The 18,853-nt window shown below is 43.8% G+C and overlaps 1 protein-coding gene across 1 annotated transcript in view; it reads right to left on the bottom strand.

Annotated features, from left to right (window-relative positions):
- The window catches only part of YWHAZ (tyrosine 3-monooxygenase/tryptophan 5-monooxygenase activation protein zeta), a 28,011-nt gene extending 15,481 nt beyond the window's left edge, over nt 1–12,530 (bottom strand). Inside the window, exons 1-2 of the mRNA XM_060775679.2 lie at nt 12,405–12,530; nt 6,313–6,616 (exon numbers count right to left, since the gene is read on the bottom strand). Of these exons, the coding sequence (XP_060631662.2) occupies nt 6,313–6,606 (294 nt within the window). The 5' untranslated portion in view covers nt 6,607–6,616; nt 12,405–12,530. The remainder of the gene's footprint in view (nt 1–6,312; nt 6,617–12,404) is intronic.
- Between the last annotated feature and the right edge of the window lie 6,323 nt (nt 12,531–18,853).

Here is an 18,853-nt window from a genome sequence, read left to right as displayed (position 1 = left end):
CTCCACCACACTCTGGGGCAGAGAGTTTCACTGCTGAACGGCTCTCACAACAGATCTCCAAACTTCTTCATAAAGCAAGCAGATGAAAAGAAGGAAAGGGAATGTTAAGACAGAATCATATGATTCCATCTTAAGTGATACATGGTGAACAACTTTAAATGAATTTTGTTTTTATATGTGTCATCCATTTTCAGGTTACATTTAGGATGGTGTCTTGTCCAGGACTGGAGAAAAATATGAGTAACTGCTAAATTTTGTATTTTTAAAAAACAGGAGAATTATCCATCATATGTTTGACCATTTAAACTATACTAAGTGTGACCTGTAACCTACATGACACCTACGAAAGCCCAGTCTAATGTCAACATTTTTCCCCACGGCCAACTCTAAGATTTCAACCACACAATATTGGTCAGCCCTGTTTTCTTTCTTTTCCCATATGCATTTTGCCTGAGAAACCTTGAGATCCTGAAAGCTTGCACACTATTTTGTGCAGACTGGATTGCTCCTTAAAAAAAAAAAGCATTACATTACTTTGGAGCCCGAAATCTTTCTTATGGATTAATATGTTTTGTTTTTAATTTTAGAAATTACATTTATTTATGTATTTACCACATTTTTATACTCCACCCTTCTCACCCCAAAGGGGATCCAGAGCAGCCTTACAAGTAGGCAACTGTTCAATGCCATATACATTAGTGCTGTAGTCAATGCCAGAAAGAAAGACATCAGAAGAGGAAGCATGATGAACAGCTTTGCAGCCCTATTAATTCTCTATGGGAATGCAAGCTTCCTAACTCCAGAATATATCGCTGCTCTCAAAACTGTAATGAAATTAATTCTTTTCTAAAAACAACTTGGGAGGAAAAACCCCAGTTGGCTGATTAATTTAATTAGTCTTCATTTTATTTTCCTCTATTTTTATTAGTTTTTGGAATATGTTCTAGTGCAGGGCAGTTTAAAAATTCTTTAATCATTGAAGTAATTATGAAACTGACTTAAAATTTCCAAATTTAATAAAAACACATTAAGGTTAACATTTTAAACAATATATTTTACTCTTCAACACAATACTGAATTTAAGTCTACTGTGCTTCATAAAAGTATAATAAAAATAAATAAAGCCTCATGAGGACTGCACTTTCTCAAGTGTGTTGCAAATATTTAATTTCTGAATCACAGTATGGACACTTACTTTCTATCTTTATTTCATAGGGTTTTCTTAGGAATATCCAAATACGAGTTTACTAGTTCCTTCCTCCATACAACAGCTTCCAGCACCTGGATTTTATTGGTGGCCTCTTATCCAAGTACAATCCAGGGCTAATCCTGCTTAGCATCTAAGATCAGTCATGATCTGGTGCAGTGGTTCTCAACCTGGGGTCCCCAGATGTTTTTGGTCTACAACTCCCAGAAATCCCAGCCAGTTTACCAGCTGTTAGGATTTCTGGGAGTTGAAGGCCAAAAACATCTGGGGACCCCAGGTTGAGAACCACTGAGTGACTTTGGGGTATTTAGTCCCTTCACCACCCAACAACTGCACATACTAAAATTCATCATTCCATTGAATGAGTATCTCAACTTTCTGTGCTGCATTCTGGCTTTGGTTCTTACAATAGGCCTGTGAAGCCTATGGCAGGGACAGAGAACCTCTTCTTATTAACTGAAATTCTCAAATCTATATTCTTCAAGGAATATTTTAATGCCTTTCCTTTTATGCAAATACAGCATTTCACAAGAGGTTTTAATGTCTGATCAGATATAACAACATAAAAGGAGAAAAAATGTGAGCTAACTGATGAAACATTTTAGATCTCACTGCAAATATTATTTAACTGCAAACTGATTGGGTGTTTCAACAACTAGCACTCATTAGGATGCAAGTTTGTTAGGAATCACATAACTGAAAGTGACTTAATCAATTTAAAATATATCCACATCTTATTTGGATTTAGTAATATAACCAACTTATTTTATCCACCCCAACATCTTTAGGAATTTAAAAAAGAAAATCTAAATTTTACAGTTGTGCTGAGGGATATCAGAGCCTGGATGAACACATAGCCTTGGCAACCAAGACAAAATCTGTAGCCATTTAGGCCTCTGTTCAATCCCTTTAGCAGAAGTTTATGAATGCTACCTAGAACCAGGGATATTTCCAGGCAGAAAAGTTGATATTGAACAGAAAAAGATTGACAAGATACACATACATAGACAACAAGAATTATATACAGATGCTAACATGGAAGCCCATTTTTCAATAAAATTCTGTTCACGAGAAAGGGAAAATGGCTAATAAATGTCTTGTCTGGAAGCACCCCAAGCCTTCTGTTCAATGTACAGGAGTTCATGCTAGCTCCTGATCTTTCAGTCTGCCTTGAAAGGAGGTCAAAGATAATCACCTGCTCCATTCCCCTGCTCTTAACCTTTAAAGCTGTGGAAAGAGAACACAGACTTATTTTTTACAATGGCCAGCTTGGAGTGAGACAGGGAGACGGATCTTGTACACTGCTGCACTGAGCCCTATTGGCCTCAGTTCAATTGTGAGGGTGACCCCTATCTACCCACTTCCAAACTAAGCTAAAGAAGACAACTTGGTGATCTATCACAGTTTCCAGGAGAAATACACTTAGGGGAAATAGAATATTCTGAACTGTTGATTGCATACAAAACTAAGACATTCAATTGAAATTATTTACACAACTGCAGTGTCTGAGCTGCTGAATCATGCCCATGTGACTAAAGTGAATTATAGAGTTCTATGAGCTGAATGCCACTCATAAAAGGGATTTTTCATCTCTCACTCTGCATTGCAACCCTGTAACTCCAACCCATGACAGGTCCCTCTGAAGTGGTACCACAAGAAAATAAAAAGCTACAACTAGAGGAAATACTCATGCACGTGCAGAAACATTTTTTCTTACACATAAGGGAGATTTCTTCCTTTTACACAAACATGCTACAACCTTGTACACAGAGGAAGCAAAATTTGGCACAAAGAACAGCTTTGTGAAATACAATATTTCTCAACTACTTAAAGCTTTTGAAGCTCAGCAGTGTCTAGATGGAAGGCCACATGAAAAACATATTAAAACATCTTTGGACTTCTTTGATTGTGTGTGTGTGTATCAAACAAAACTCACTATGGACAGGCTATGATGTGATGTCTTCTGAGTATCCATGTTCACCTCCACATTATTCATTTTTATGGGTGAAAATAATATGCTGCCCTCAAGAACAAGCTCCAGGGATGAGGATTCTCTCATCCTACCCTAAATGTGTTCCCTTGCAGGATATGAAAATAATTCCCTTTTTTCAGGGGGCCACAGAAGGATAATATATTTGGCACACCAGCCTGGCCCAGTGAGTCTCTCTGTATCACCCTCAGTGATTAAAAGCTGTATGGTTTGAGTGAACTCAAAGTCTGGTGAAAATAAGTGTGGATGTGTGTGTGTAATAATGAATTTCCCAGGTTTCCCCTCCTGAAATTAATGGACTTTGAGAGTATGCCTTTATTTTAAAGCGTCACACTTTAAATTCAAGAATTCAGGAACTAGAAAAAATCGCAAAGGCTACATCTAGACTTAAGTTTCCATTGCAACTTTGTCCTTCATTATAACAGGATCATTTACACTAATTCATCTGCACACACTACTGGAATGGAGCCATGGTCTGTTGTCATTGTGTGTTTGCATGTTGTTTCCAATTCATGTCAAGCCTAAAGCAAATCTATAATGGGATTTTCTTGGCAAGATTTGGTAAAAGGTTGTTTGCCCTTGCCATCCTCTGAGGCTGTGACTTGCCCAAGGTCATCCAGAGGCTTTCCATGATTAAGTGGAGATTCAAAACTTGACCACTGGAGTCATAGTGCACCACTCAAACCACTAATTCTTGGAATTATTGTCTCCCCTTCTTTAAATAATGGACTAGCTAATCTCCATCAAAAGGCTCCTAATATGCAGGATAAGTAGTAGTCAATCAATATTGTAATTATATAGAGATTTTTGTCCAGCTATACTATGCTACTACAGATCTAGGGAAAGAAAATATTTGCTTAGAAACTATTTTCCAGTTTCACAGACAAGAACTGTTTCTTTAATAGAAAAGAACATTGACTCAAAGTATCTGAAATGACCACTTTTCCCCATGTTTCCAAATTAATCTTTAGACTTTATCATTGGCATGCTATACTTGTGTAAGCAGGACTTTCAAGACCTGAATTCATATTTGTGGAACAGTCTTTCTTTGGACCTCCAGCATAAGGAGAAATTCAGAAGAGGCTGAAAATCTTCCTCTCTGATTTGGTGAATTAAGGTCACAGTTATATTTGATTGTACATGTTTGGTGTTTCACAGTTTAGTGGAAAGGGTATCATAAACAATAATTACTACTACTAATACTATTCCATTTTTTGTTTTAAATCTAAGATCAACAAACATCAAATGGAAACTGAAATGAAGAAGATAAGGGTTTTGTACATGAATAAATTGAATAAAAGAAATTACGTGTACTCAGTATTGAATATTGACAGTTAGTAGAACTTCATTAGTGAGCTGCCTTATATGAAACACTCTGGGAGAGAAAAAAAACTGGCTGAATGCACCACAGAACTAATTTAATACTAGAATAACAGTGCAAGATAATCCTGGATATATGGCACTGGCCTGATCTGACAAACTGAAAAAACACTCAGTAAATCTCATATATCATTATTCAGTCAATTTTGTGACTTTGTAAGTGATTTTTTAATTTATTTGTTAGTTAACACTTTAACAGATCTTATATAGAAATTTGCATAATAATCCACCAGTCATCATTACAGTACGTCGCTAAATAAGTAAAAGCCACCCACTTAACAGCAAATACTAAAAAAACTGTCCCCCACTCCCATTTTCTTCTATGGCTTTTATATGGAGAGTATCCAAGACAAACGAATGATCTTCAAACCAGTATGCTTAAAATTTGGGCTCAACTTTGCTGAACTGAACACACCCAATCAGATATTTGTGCAGCTGGTTTCAAAATGTATGCAGACTTTATGCTGATATGGCTTGATTCAAAGCATGAAAATATTGATTCAGTTGAACAAGAACTGGCTAATTTATCAAATTTGATTTCCCCCTGCCTATTAGCAAAACACACATTAACAATATGATGGTACATCAGTAACTGTAACTTGAATTATTATTCAAATTTACATAATTTATATGTTAAAAATACTCTCAATTCATCGGTCAGCTGCAGATTGCTTATTTTTAAAATGTTACATTTTAAAACTATTAAATTTAAGGAAGGCCCCAGTACTGCTGCCACTTCCTCCAGCGACTTGCAGCGTTCTGCATGGGTGAGTCATTGCTAAGATTACATCATCTTGTCCAGGGAGGGGCCTGATTTCTATAGTGAAAATTACAACCTTGAAGGAACCACACAGAGAACATGCTCTAGATCATATAGACTTGAAAAGACAAATAAAATCAAAGGCTGAAATTATTTACTTTTTCTAGCTGTTATCAAATTACAAAATGTGCAATGTATGTAAAAATAAGGTGTCCATAGGAAAAACTGTCACTATAATGGAGGTTTCCTGTTACAACATGGATGGGCACAAGATACACCTCTGGCCATTAGCCCCTTTTTTCAATCTCTAGTTCCCTCAAAGCCTCCCCATCCTCCACTTCCATTTTTATTTTTCAGATACAGAAATTATCTAAGAATTGCACAAACCATCACTATAATGTCTCAAAACACAGTTGTTTGGCCTAATTAGCATTCTACAAGACCCAGTGCCATAATTTTAAAAAGCTATTGAAAATACATCAGAATCAATACCTCAATGTGGTTGGTGTGGGGTAACAGGATATGAATACTGTCTCACCCTTGTGTCACATTTGAGGGAGATGAAAGTCACTCACTACAGTCAGCCCTCCACACCTGCTAGAGTTAAGGGACATAACACCCTCTTGAACGTGAAAAGCATTTTTAATTGCTATTTTTTAACCTAAGAATTTCTAAGAATTTCAAGGTCCCTCAGTATGACTCTATGTTCACTGGAAGCTGACCACAGAATCGCACTGGAGGACCAAACAATTCCTAGAGACAACATTTTTTTAAAAAATCTGTGAATCAAATCTGCAAAAGTAAAACCTACAAATGTGGAAGGCTGACTATATATTTTCCATAAAAAGCAAGTCCAGAGATTTGAATGTATATTTGAATATATAGTCTCATATTTAATAAGTACAGAGACTGTCCCTGGATTTTAACTGTTTTTTCAAAAAGAGAGAGAGATAAATAGTTAGATGTCATTCTCACCAGCACATCATTGCAGATATCCCTTAGTTCAGTCTCAATTTTCTCTCTGTATTCTCGGGCCATTTGCTGCTTTTTCTCAGCACCTTCTGTCTTTTGTTCAATACTTGAGACAACCCTCCAAGAAGACCTACGTGCTCCTACAACATTTTTGTAAGCGACAGAGAGAAGATTCCTCTCCTCATTGGACAATTCTGCTCCTTGCTCAGTCACAGACTTCATGCAGGCTGCCATGTCATCATATCTCTCAGCCTGCTCAGCCAGTTTGGCTTTCTGCACCAGCTCGTTTTTATCCATGCTGATTTCTCTGGAGAATAAAAATATCAAAGTATTATTCAGACATCCATCACACAAAAGCTTGTAAAACTATGGCTGTCACTTAAGTGAAAGGGCATACTGTTAAGATTCCAGTCCTGCATACAAATGCAACTTTTCAGTGATTCTTGTTCCCAGGTATTCGCACGATTGCTATGCTTTTGCTAAGATATGGGTGTTTTATTAAATTATGCAAGTGTTGAGAAGAACATTCGGATACTTCTGCAACCTTCCGGCCTGACTGGAAGAATGCAAGTTATGCCTCCAGAAGCCCCAGTCATTATTCCCAAGGCTGTCTTGGTGCTTCATGTCAAGCGGCTAGTCTCACTACTGTGCTATTTGGGAGACAAACTCCAAGCTGCTTTGTAAATTTTGCAATCCCAAGAATTTTAGCTCTCAAAGGGTTGTAAAAGTAATTTTATTTTTCATAAGTGTATCAAGTTTATGATGCTATCTCTTTTCACTGTAAAATTTGGTATTAAATCTATCTGGATTGATTCATCGCTACATAAATTAGTCAGAACGGATTGAATTTGTGGTATAATTTCACTGATTTCAGTAGAATTGGTATGGATCAGGATGCAATCTTTAAGACCCTGATGATTCAGTGTTCTACAGTCCACAACCATGTTACTTTGGCCACAACATATTAAAGTACAATTTTGGCCTCGTCTTCTTTTATCTTATTTTAATCCCAGGGCCATAGATTTAGGGTGCACTTACACTATAGAATTAATGCAGTTGACACCCTTTAAATTGCCATGGCTCAATTCTACAGAATCTTGGGATGTGTAGTTTGGTGAGGCATCAACAGTCTATAGCAGAGAAGATTAAATACCCTGTAAAACAACTCCCATGATTCCAGAGCATTGAGCCATGACAGTTAAAGCAGTGCCAACTGAATGACTTTTACAGCATAGATGCATCCTGAATTCATGGAGATAGAACTAAAAAACATTTTGTGATATAGTGTCACTTTATTTTACCAGAGAAGACACATACAAGCCTCTGAGAAATGTGTCTGCTTTGTGACTGAAAGGAGGTGAGCCGTGTCTGAAATGACTGAATAATTCACTTGGATTACCGTATCGAGTACCGTGTCCAGCTTTGGGCACCACAATTCAAGAAGGATATTGACAAACTGTAACGTATTCAGAGAAAAGTGACCAAAACAATCAAAGGTTTAGAAGCCAAGCCTTCTGAAGAGCAGCTGAGGGAGCGGGATATGTTTAGCTCAGAGAAGAGAAAGTTGAGAGGGGACATGGCAGCCATGTTTAAATATTGGAAATGATGTGACATTGAGGAAAATGCAAGTTTTTTTCCTGCTGCTGCAGAAATATGGACACGGATTCAAATTCAAGGAAAAGATTACAGTAAGAGCTATTTGACAGTGGAATATGCTGTCTGTGAGTGTGGTGGAGTCTCCATCTCTGGGGAGGAGTCTCCATTTCTGGGGAGCTTTAAGCAGAGGCTGGATAGCCTTCGGTCAGGATTGCTTTGATTGTATTTTCTTGCGTGGACTGACTGGATGGCATTTGGGATCTTTTCTAGGATTCTAATTTCCTGTATGGCAGGTAGCTTTGGCTCTGCTGTATAAAGCAGCGCTCTTGCCTGGTGCACTCATGGTGGCTTTGGGGCGTGTTGCCGCATCTGGCACAGTGACAAAACCTGACGGTGAGGGGTTACGAGTGCCAAACCGGAGCCAATCCTGATGTCAGCAAGAGGACGACAGGGCCATCCACACCAGCCAGTTGATACACACCGGCCAGATGATACAATTCCAAACTGGTTTCACTGATTTCCCACAGGAAATCCTGGAACCAGTTTGAGGGGATGAAAACACAAACCCAAGGGCTTTTTTTGCTATACTTTTTTGTGGGGGCTTCATCCCCTGGCCTCCGCAGTCTCAACTGCATCCAGTAGCGAGTGCAGACGGGCCCCTCCCAGAAGGAGAAGACATGGAAGCTGCCTTGCCTGCTGCTGCTGGGCTCTTTGTCATGGCGGATTCGTGTCAGAGCCCAGCCCACTTCTGTGCGCGTTAATCCCCCTTCCCTCCCTTTCACCTCCGCCCCGCGACGGGAAGGAGATGCAGCAAGCCAAGCCAGGAGCAGCATCTCCGCCCAGAAGAAAGGAGCAAAAAGGGGAAGTCTAGGCGGTGAAAATGATGATAACGAATGCGCCTTGCGGCTTCTCGAGCCCCTTCCACACAGCTGAATAAAATCCCACATTTTCTGTTTTGAACTGGAATATATGGCCGTGTGGACCCACATAACCCAATTAAAGCAGACATGATGGGATTTTCTGCCTTGATATTCTGAGTTATATGGCTGTGTGGAAGGGCCCTGGGTAATCTGAGCCCATACCACCACATAATCCAGTTCAAAGCAGATATTCTGAGTTATATGGCTGTGTGGAAGGGCCCTGGGTAATCTGAGCCCATACCACCACATAATCCAGTTCAAAGCAGATATTTTGGGTTATATGGCTGTGTGGAAGGTCCCTGGGTAATTTGCGCCCACACTGCCATATAACCCAGTTCAAAGCAGATATTGTGGGATTTTCTGCCTTGAGATTCTGGATTATATGGCTGTGTGAAAGGGCCCTGGGTTATCTGAGCCCACACTGCTACATAATCCAGTTCAAAGCAGATATTATGGGATATTCTGCCTTGATATTCTGTGTTATATGGCTGTGTGGAAGGGTCCTGGGTTATCTGAGCCAACACTGCCATATAACCCAATTCAAAGAAGATATTGTGGGATTTTCTCCCTTGAGATTTGAGGGTATATGGCTGTGTGGAAGGACCCTGGGTTATCTGAGCCCACACTACCATATAACCCAGAATCTCAAGGGAGAAAATCCCACAATATCTGCTTTGAACTGGGTTATATGGCAGTGTGGGCTCAGATAAGCAGATATTGTGGGATTTTCTCCCTTGATATTCTGGGTTATATGGCTGTGTGAAGGGCCCTGGGTCATCTGAGCCCACACCATCCCATGACCCAGTTCAAAGCAGATATTGTTGGATATTCTGCCTTGATATTCTGGTTTATATGGCTGTGTGGAAGGGCCCTGAGTGGGCTGAATTTCTCAGTGGGGAACAGAACCTAAACTGGCTTAATCCAGATCTCCAGTCACAAAATTGTACCTCTTCTTGCCCGAGGCAGCCTATCCCTGGGGAAGTTTAAGCCATCAATGTGTCCAGGAGACATCAGGTTTTACCAACCATCACCAGCAGTCTGAAACACTACCCACCCTCCTCCCTTTTTTATTTTATTCTGGAAGGGCCCTGGGTTATCTGAACCCACACTGCCATATAACCCAGTTCAAAGCAGATATTGTGGGATATTCTGCCTTGATATTCTGGTTTATATGGCTGTGTGGAAGTTGAGTTGAATCTCTCAGTGGGGAACAGAACCTAAACTGGCTTAATCCAGATCTCCAGTCACAAAATTGGCTGGATGGCCATCTGTCAGGGATGATTCGAATGCAATATTCCTGCTTCTTGGCAGGGGGTTGGACTGGATGGCCCATGAGGTCTCTTCCAACTCTTTGATTCTATTATTGTACTTCTTCTTGCCTGAGGCAGCCTATCACTGGAGAAGTTTAAGCCATTAATGTGTCCAGGAGACATCAGGTTTTACCAACCATCACCAGCAGCCTCAAACACTACCCACCCTCCTCTTTTTTATTTTATTCTGGGTTATAAGGTTGTGTGGAAGGGCCCTGGGTAATTTGAGCCCACACTGCTACATAACCCAGTTCAAAGCAGATATTGTGGGAGATTCTTCCTTGATATTCTGTGTTATATAGCTGTGTGGAAGGACCCTGGATTATCTGAGCCCACACCGCTACATAACCCAGTTCAAAGCAGAAATTGTGGGATATTCTGCCTTGATATTCAGGTTTATATGGCTGTGTGGAAGGGCTCTGGACTATCTGAGCCCACACTGCTACATAACCCAGTTCAAAGCAGATATTGTGGGATATTCTTCCTTGATATTCTGTGTTATATGGCTGTGTTGAAGGGTCCTGAGTTATCTGAGCCCACACTGCTGCATAACCCAGTTCAAAGCAGATATTGTTGGATATTCTGCCTTGATATTCTGGTTTATATGGCTGTGTGGAAGGGCTCTGAGTGGGTTGAATTTCTCAGTGGGGAACAGAACCTAAACTGGCTTAATCCAGATCTCCAGTCACGAAATTGTACTTTTAGGCCATCAATGTGTCCAAGAGACATCAGGTTTTACCAACCATCACCAGCAGTCTGAAACACTACCCACCCTCCTCCCTTTTTTATTTTATTCTGGGTTATAAGGTTGTGTGGAGGGGCCCTGGGTTATCTGAGCCAACACTGCCATATAACCCAGTTCAAAGCAGGTATTGTGGGATATTCTGCCTTGAGATTCGAGGTTATATGGCTGCGTGAAAGGACCCTGGGTTATCTGAGCCCACACTGCCGTATAACCCAGAATCTCAAGGGAGAAAAATCCCACAATATCTGCTTTGAACTGGGTTATATGGCAGTGTGGGCTCAGATAAGCAGATATTGTGGGATTTTCTCCCTTGATATTCAGGTTTATATGGCTGTGTGGAAGGGCCCTAGGTGGGTTGAATTTCTCAGTGTGGAACAGAATCTAAAATGGCTTAATCCAGATCTCCAGTCACAAAATTGTACTTTTAAGCCATCACTGTGTCCAGGAGACATCAGGTTTTACCAATCATCACCAGCAGCCTCAAACACTACCCACCCTCCTCTCTTTTTTATTTTATTCTGGGTTATAAGGTTGTGTGGAAGGGCTGTGGGTTATCTGAGCCCACACTGCTACATAACCCAGTTCAAAGCAGATATTGTGGTATATTCTACCTTGATATTCTGGGTTACATGGCTGTGTGGAAGGATCCACAGACCCACCTATTTCTCCCGGTTTTCGCCAAGGAAGGAAGGAAAGAAGGGAGGGGGAGAGAGAGGGGGGGAGAGAGAGAGGAAGGAGGCGGCCTCTTGGCGATCCCTTCCTCCTCCTCCTGCGGCGGCCACACCCTTTCAAAAAAGCGCCCGAGATGAAGGAGTGGAGGCGGCGGAAGGAAGGGAGGCAGGCAAGGAGGGAGGGAGGGGGAGCAAAGAAAGGGATGGAGAATGGAGAATAGAATGGAGGAGGCAGTGTGCTCCCCAACATGGCGCCCCACCTCGCCTGCCTCTCCTCCAAATCCCTCCCTCCAAACTGAAGGGAAGAGGAGAGGAGGTCGGTGTGGGCACTTCCCCTTCTTCCATCATGCCTGAAGAGAGAGAGAAAGAAAGAAAAGAAAGAGAGGGAAGGAGGGAGGGAAGGAAGGAAGGAGGAGAGTCCCCCTCCCTCCCTTCCCTCCATCTTTCTTCCTGGCGAAAATAAGGGACACCGCCCTGAGGGCTTCACCTGCCTCAGGGAAAGGGAAAAAATGGCGCCCCCGCCTCGCCCACTTAAAACCCCCTCCCTCCAAACAGAACCATGTTCCTCCCTTCCTCTCGATCTGAGGGAGGGAAAGGACGAGGGAGGCACCTGCGCCCCAGCAAGAGAGGGAATGAATGGCGCCGCCGACGCCCTGAGAAGACAAGGCCGCGGCTCTTCCCTCTTCCGACGCTCCCCCCCCCCCCCCCCCACTTCTCCTGTTTTGCGGGCTCTTCCCGCCACTGCCTTCCCTCCCCCCCGGAAAGAAAGAAAGGAAACGATAGACAAAGGAAGCGGAGGGAGGGAGGGACCGAGATGGGAAGAGCCCACCCTCCTCGAGAGGCCGTTCGTTACCTTGCGGGGTCGACACTACGAGAGAGTCCCTTTAGGCGGGTGACCGGCGCGGACTGTGCCTCCCTCGTTCGCAGCAGCCTCTCTCGCTCTCTCTCGCTCTCTCTCACACACACGCACGGGGTCTCCGCCAATCACCGCGTCGCAACGCACGGGCAACACAGAGCCCGTGACGTCAAGCGGCGCCATGGCAACGGCGAGCGGGCGGTAGAGGGAGCGAGAGCGCGCGCGCCCTGGAAGGCGCCTACACTTCCCCTCCCTCCATTCGCGCGCGCGCACATACACACACTCTCTTTCTCTGCCTCTCGCGCGCGCCTCACCTCTTTTTCCGCTTTCCAAAGCGATGGACTGCACCAACCGCCGCGAGAACGAGCGCGCGCGCTCGCCTCACTAGGACACTTCTCTCTCTCTCTCTCCTTTTCCCCTATGCTGATGATCGTGCCATTTACCACTCAAGCAGAGAGCTTTGAGATGTATTGTCGAAGGCTTTCATGGCTGGGAATCACTCAGTTCTTGTGGGTTTTTTCGGGCTATATGGCCATGTTCTAGAGGCATTTCTCCTGACGTTTCGCCTGCATCTATGGCAAGCATCCTCAGAGGTGACCTCACCTCTGAGGATGCTTGCCATAGATGCAGGCGAAACGTCAGGAGAAATGCCTCTCGAACATGGCTCTATAGCCCGAAAAAACCCACAAGAACTGAGCTTTGAGATGGTTGAAAAGAAGCTCTCCAAAGCTCTAGGTCAGCATTTCTCAACCTGGGGGTCGGGACCCCTGGGGGGGGTCGTGAGGGAGTGTTAGAGGGGTCGCCAAAGACCATCAGAAAACACAGTATTTTCTGTTGATCATAAGGGTTCTGTGTGGGAAGTTTTGGCCCAATTCTATCGTTGGTGGGGTCAAGAATACTCTGATTGTAGATGAACTATAAATCCCAGCAACTACAACACCCAAATGACAAGGTCTATTTCCCCCCCCAAACTCCACATTTGGGCATATTGAGTATTTGTGCCAAGTTTGGTTCAGATTCATCACTGTTTGAGTCCACAGTGCTCTCTGGATGTATTTGAACTACAACTCCCAAACTCAAGGCAATGCCCACCAAACCCTTCCAGTATTTTCTGTTGGTCATGGGAGTTCTGCGTGACAAGTTCCGTTCAGTTCCACTATCGATGGAGTTCAGAATGCTCTTTGATTGTAGGTGAACTATAAATACCAGCAACTACAACCCCCAAATGACAAAATCAACCCCTCCAACCCCACCCGTATTCAAATTTGAGCATATCAGGTATTTGTGCCAAATTTTGACCAGTGAATGAAAATACATCCTGCATATCAGATATTTATGATGATTCATAATGGTAGCAAAATGACAGTTTTGTTATGGTTGAGGGTCACCACAACATGAGGAACTGTATTAAGGGGTCACTGCATCAGGAAGGTTGAGAACCACTGCTCTAGGTGCTCTTACTGCCTATTACAGGGAAAACGAACTGATCCCTAACCCATCTGAAACACAGACGTGTGCTTTTCATCTTAAGAACAGACAAGCATCCCGAGCTCTGAGGATTACCTGGGAAGGATTCCCACTGGAGCATTGCAACACACCCAAGTACCTGGGAGTCACTTTGGACCGTGCTCTGACCTACAAGAAGCACTGCCTGAACATCAAGCAAAAAGTGGGCGCTAGAAACAACATCATACGAAAGCTGACTGGCACAACCTGGGGATCACAACCAGACACAGTGAAGACATCTGCCCTTGCGCTATGCTACACTGCTGCTGAGTACGCATGCCTTTCACCTTAAGAACAGACAAGCATCCTGAGCTCTGAGGATTACCTGGGAAGGAATCCCACTGGAGCATTGCAGCACACCCAAGTACCTGGGAGTCACTTTGGACCATGCTCTGACCTACAAGAAGCACTGCCTGAACATCAAGCAAAAAGTGGGTGCCAGAAACAATATCATACGAAAGCTGACTGGCACAACCTGGGGATCACAACCAGACACAGTGAAGACATCTGCCCTTGCGCTATGCTACTCTGCTGCTGAGTACGCATGCCTTTCACCTTAAGAACAGACAAGCATCCCGAGTTCTGAGGATTACCTGGGAAGGAATCCCACTGGAGCATTGCAACACACCCAAATACCTGGGAAAATATAGACCCCTGACTGATCCCACAGCAAGCTGGCTTCGGAAAAGGCAAAAGCTGCACATTGCAAGTGTTGAACCTGACTCAGCACATAGAAGATGGCTTTGAAAGGCAGCAGATCACAGGAGCTGTCTTCATAGACCTGTCAGCAGCTTATGATAGTGTGAACCACCGCCTCCTCCTGAGAAAAATGTATAATATCACAAAGGACTACCACCTCACCCGCCTCATAGGAAACCTGCTACAAAACAGGAGCTTTTTTGTTGAGTTCAGGGCCAGAGAAGCAGATGGCGGAAACAGAAGAACGGCCTGCCTCAGGGGAGTGTGCTTGCTCCATCCATGTTCAACATCTACACAAATGACCAGCCACTGCCAGAAGGGACGGAGAGTTTCATCTATGCTGATGATCGTGCTATTACTGCTCAAGCAGAGAGCTTTGAGATGGTTGAAAAGAAGCTCTCCGAAGCTCTAGGTGCTCTTACTGCCTACTACAGGGAAAACCAGCTGATCCCTAACCCATCTAAAACACAGACATGTGCCTTTCATCTCAAGAATAGAGAAGCATCCTGAGCTCTGAAGATCACCTGGGAAGGAATCCCACTGGAGCATTGCAGCACACCCAAATATCTGGGAGTCACTCTGGACCATTCTCTGACCTACAAGAAGCACTGCCTGAACATCAAGCAAAAAGTGGGTGCCAGAAACAATATCATACGAAAGCTGACTGGCACAACTTGGGGATCACAACCAGATACAGTGAAGACATCTGCCCTTGCGCTGCGCTACTCTGCTGCTGAGTATGCATGCCCAGTGTGGAACACATCTGACCACACTAAAACAGTGGATGTGGTTCTTAATCATCATCATCATCATCTTTGAATAACTTATTAATTGCCCTCCATCCGAGAATGCTCTAGGCGATTTACAGCTAAATTATAAAAGATAAAATACATATATACAAAAATTAAAAATCAACAGAGATCGAATGCTCTAGTAAAAACCCAGGTCTTAAGTGCGAGAGTAAAAGGCCCTAAGTCACGCATGGCTCTCATGTAGGGCGGCAAGGAATTCCACAAGGCAGGGGCAGAAATAGAAAAAGCCCTGCGCCTGGTCCTTTCCAAGTGCACTTCTCTAGGATCCGGTATATGGAGTAAGTCATGTTGGGCTGGTCGTTGCGACCTCTGATGATGAGAGAAGGAGAGGCGGTCCCTAAGGTACGATGGACCCTGGCCGTAAAGAGTTTTAAAGGTCAGAACTAGCATTTTATACAGGCCACGGTACTCAGTTGGAAGCCAATGTAAATGTAGCAGCACTGGTGTTATATGGCATTTCATGGGCGTTCTTGTGAGTAGCCTGGCTGCCGCATTCTGAACAATACGAAACTTTTGGGTCGTAGACATTGGAAGGCCAACATATGTATTATATACATTGTATATACATATAATATTTATAATATTGTAATGTAATGTAATGCAATATAATACTACTACTAATAATATGATATTATAATTATATATTTATATTACATGTAATATTACTAATAATATTACAGTATAATTGATATAGTGCAATATAGCAATATTTAAAACTGATATTGTACTATGTTAATAATATATTGTATGTATATATACCTTGTAAGGCGCTCTGAGTCCCCTTCGGGGTGAGAAGGGCGGCATATAAATGTCGTAAATAAATAAATACAGGGCGTTGCAATAGTCCATGCAGTAGACATGCCGCATTATCACGGGGTGTCTGCGCCCTACACCACTGGAGAAATTACACTGCTTAGCCTGTATTGCACCACCTGACATCCGCCGGGAAGTAGCAGCCAATAGTGAAAGGACCAAGGCAGAGACATCTCCAGCTCATCCCCTGTTTGGGTATCAGCCAGCACGTCAACGACTTAAATCTAGAAATAGTTTTCTAAGATCTACAGAGACACTCGCTGGAACACCTCAGCAAGCGAGAGTCCAAAAGTGGCAGGCCCAAACCCAGCACCTCAGATGAGAGACTCCCTCCTGGGCACACAGAAAACTGGGCGACTTGGAAGGCGCTGAACAGACTGCACTCTGGCACCACGAGATGCAGAGCCAACCTCAAGAAATGGGGCTACAAAGTGGAATCCTCGACATGCGAGTGCGGAGAGGAGCAAACCACTGACCACCTGCTGCAATGCAACCTGAGCCCTGCTACATGCACAATGGAGGACCTTCTTGCAGCAACAGCAGAAGCACTCCAAGTGGCCAGATACTGGTCAAAGCACATTTAACCAACTACCAAGTTTGCAAAATCTATGGGTTTTTTTTGGTTTTTTTTAATCGGTGTGTTTGTTTTGTTCTGTTAGAAATGTAATACAATGGTATGGTTGCTGATGACACGATAAATAAATAAATAAATAAATAAATCCTCTCTCCCCCCCCCCCCCCCTTTCCTTTCCCTTTCCCAACTCTCGCGCTCTCGTGCGCGCGCTCCCTCATCGGGAGCGCGCGCACCGCCTCTCCTTTCCTCCCTCCCTCCCCAACTTCCTCCACTCCCCTTCACCCCTCCCACTCACTGCAGAGCGCGTTGGCTCGCGCATGCGCCGCACGCACCCGCCGCTCCTCTCTCTCTCTCTCTCTCTTCTTTTCTCTTCCCTCCCTCTCTCCTTCCTTCCCAGTTCAGGCTGCGAAGGAGATGGACACCTCCTCTGCTTTCTCCTTCTCGCCCTCTTTTTGTGCAGAAGGCGGGCAAAAGGATAATACAGGCCCACCAAAGGAGACAAGAGCATCCCCAGCCTCCCTTCCCTTCTCCCTCCCTTCACACAAAGTCAGAGAAACGGCCTGCTTCCAACTCGAGACGCCTCCTCCTCCTCCTCCTTTCCGGTCTCCGGCCTGCAGAGGCCTTGAGCCAAAGCTCAGTCATTCAAGGCCACTGTGAGGGAGGAGGAGGAGGAGGAGGAGGAGGATGGGATAGAGACGTGGCCTTCAGGGGCGCAGCTACACCAGGCCTGGGCCAACTTGGGCCCTCCAGGTGTTTTGGACTCCAACTCCCACCATTCCTAACAGCCTCAGGCCCCTTCCTTTCCCCCCTCAGCCGCTAAGCGTCATCAGCGTTTCTCAACCTGGGGGTCGGGACCCCTGGGTGGGTTGTGAGGCGGTGTCTGTGGGGTTGCTAAAGACCATTAGAAAACACACTATTTTCTGTTGGTCGTGGAAGTTCTGTGTGGGAAGTTTGGCCCAATTTTATCGTTAGTGGGTGTTCTGTCGCCGCTGGACCTGAAATGAAGTGCCTTTAAGAGGGGATGTATGGCTTGGATCCAGCGGGAAGCCAGGGCCCCCGAAAAGGAGCCTTTAGAGAAATTTCCCTTATTAAACAGTCTTTATAAGGCTTGACCAATTGTGGTCCAGGTCCATCAGCGGTGGAGGTCACAGTTTCTCTTGCTGTGAGTGAATTACAACACCTGAAAAGGAAGGTCAGTTCCTCCCAAACCACTCCAGTAATCATGTTTTGGCATATCACGTATGTTGCCAAGTTTGGTCCAGAGCCATCGGTGTTTGGGTTCACAGTGCTCTCTGAATGTAGGTGAACTACAACTCCTCCAATTCAAAATGAATTTTCCCCAAAGACCTCTAGTATTTTTTGCTGGTAATGGGGGCTCTGTGTACCAAGTTTGGTCCAATTCCATCTTTGATGGAGTTCAGAGTGCTCTTTGATTGCAGGTGAACTATAAATCCCAATACCTACAACTCCAAAGTGTCCAGGCCAATTCTCAAAAGCCACCAGTATTCAAATTTGGGCAGATTTGGTATGCATGCCAAGTTTGGCCCAGATACACTATTGTTTAGGTTCATAATGCACTCTGGATGAAGGTGAACTATAACTCATAAATCCCTCCAAAGACCTCCAGTATTTTTTTGTTGGCATGCGGGTTCTGTGTGCCAAGTTAGTTCCAGGTCCATCGTTGGTAGAATTCAGAGTGCTCTTAGATTGCAATTGAACTATATCCCAGTACCTACAACTCCTTTACATAATGGTGAATTCTCCCAAAACCTCTCTAGTATGTTAAGTTGTTGGTCAATTCCTCTGTTTTCTGTGTGACATAGAAAATAATAGAAAAGGTTTAAGGGAGAGGTAGTGGGCAGTGTCATGCAAATTCCACATCAATGGAGAGAGTAAGAAACATTGGGATGTCTGGAGGAAACACATAAATTAGGATGAAGTTGTCCCCGTATGAAGCCTTCACTTGCGTGGTGGGCAGTATTGTGTTTGTGGAGGACTCTTGTACATGTTCGTGGTGCTCACAATAACCTGCAATGTCACTG

This window comes from Anolis sagrei, chromosome 4 (assembly GCF_037176765.1).
Source record: "Anolis sagrei isolate rAnoSag1 chromosome 4, rAnoSag1.mat, whole genome shotgun sequence".
NCBI lineage: Eukaryota > Metazoa > Chordata > Lepidosauria > Squamata > Dactyloidae > Anolis > Anolis sagrei.
Note: the sequence above shows the minus strand (reverse complement) of the source record. Positions and strands in the feature narration are given on the sequence as shown.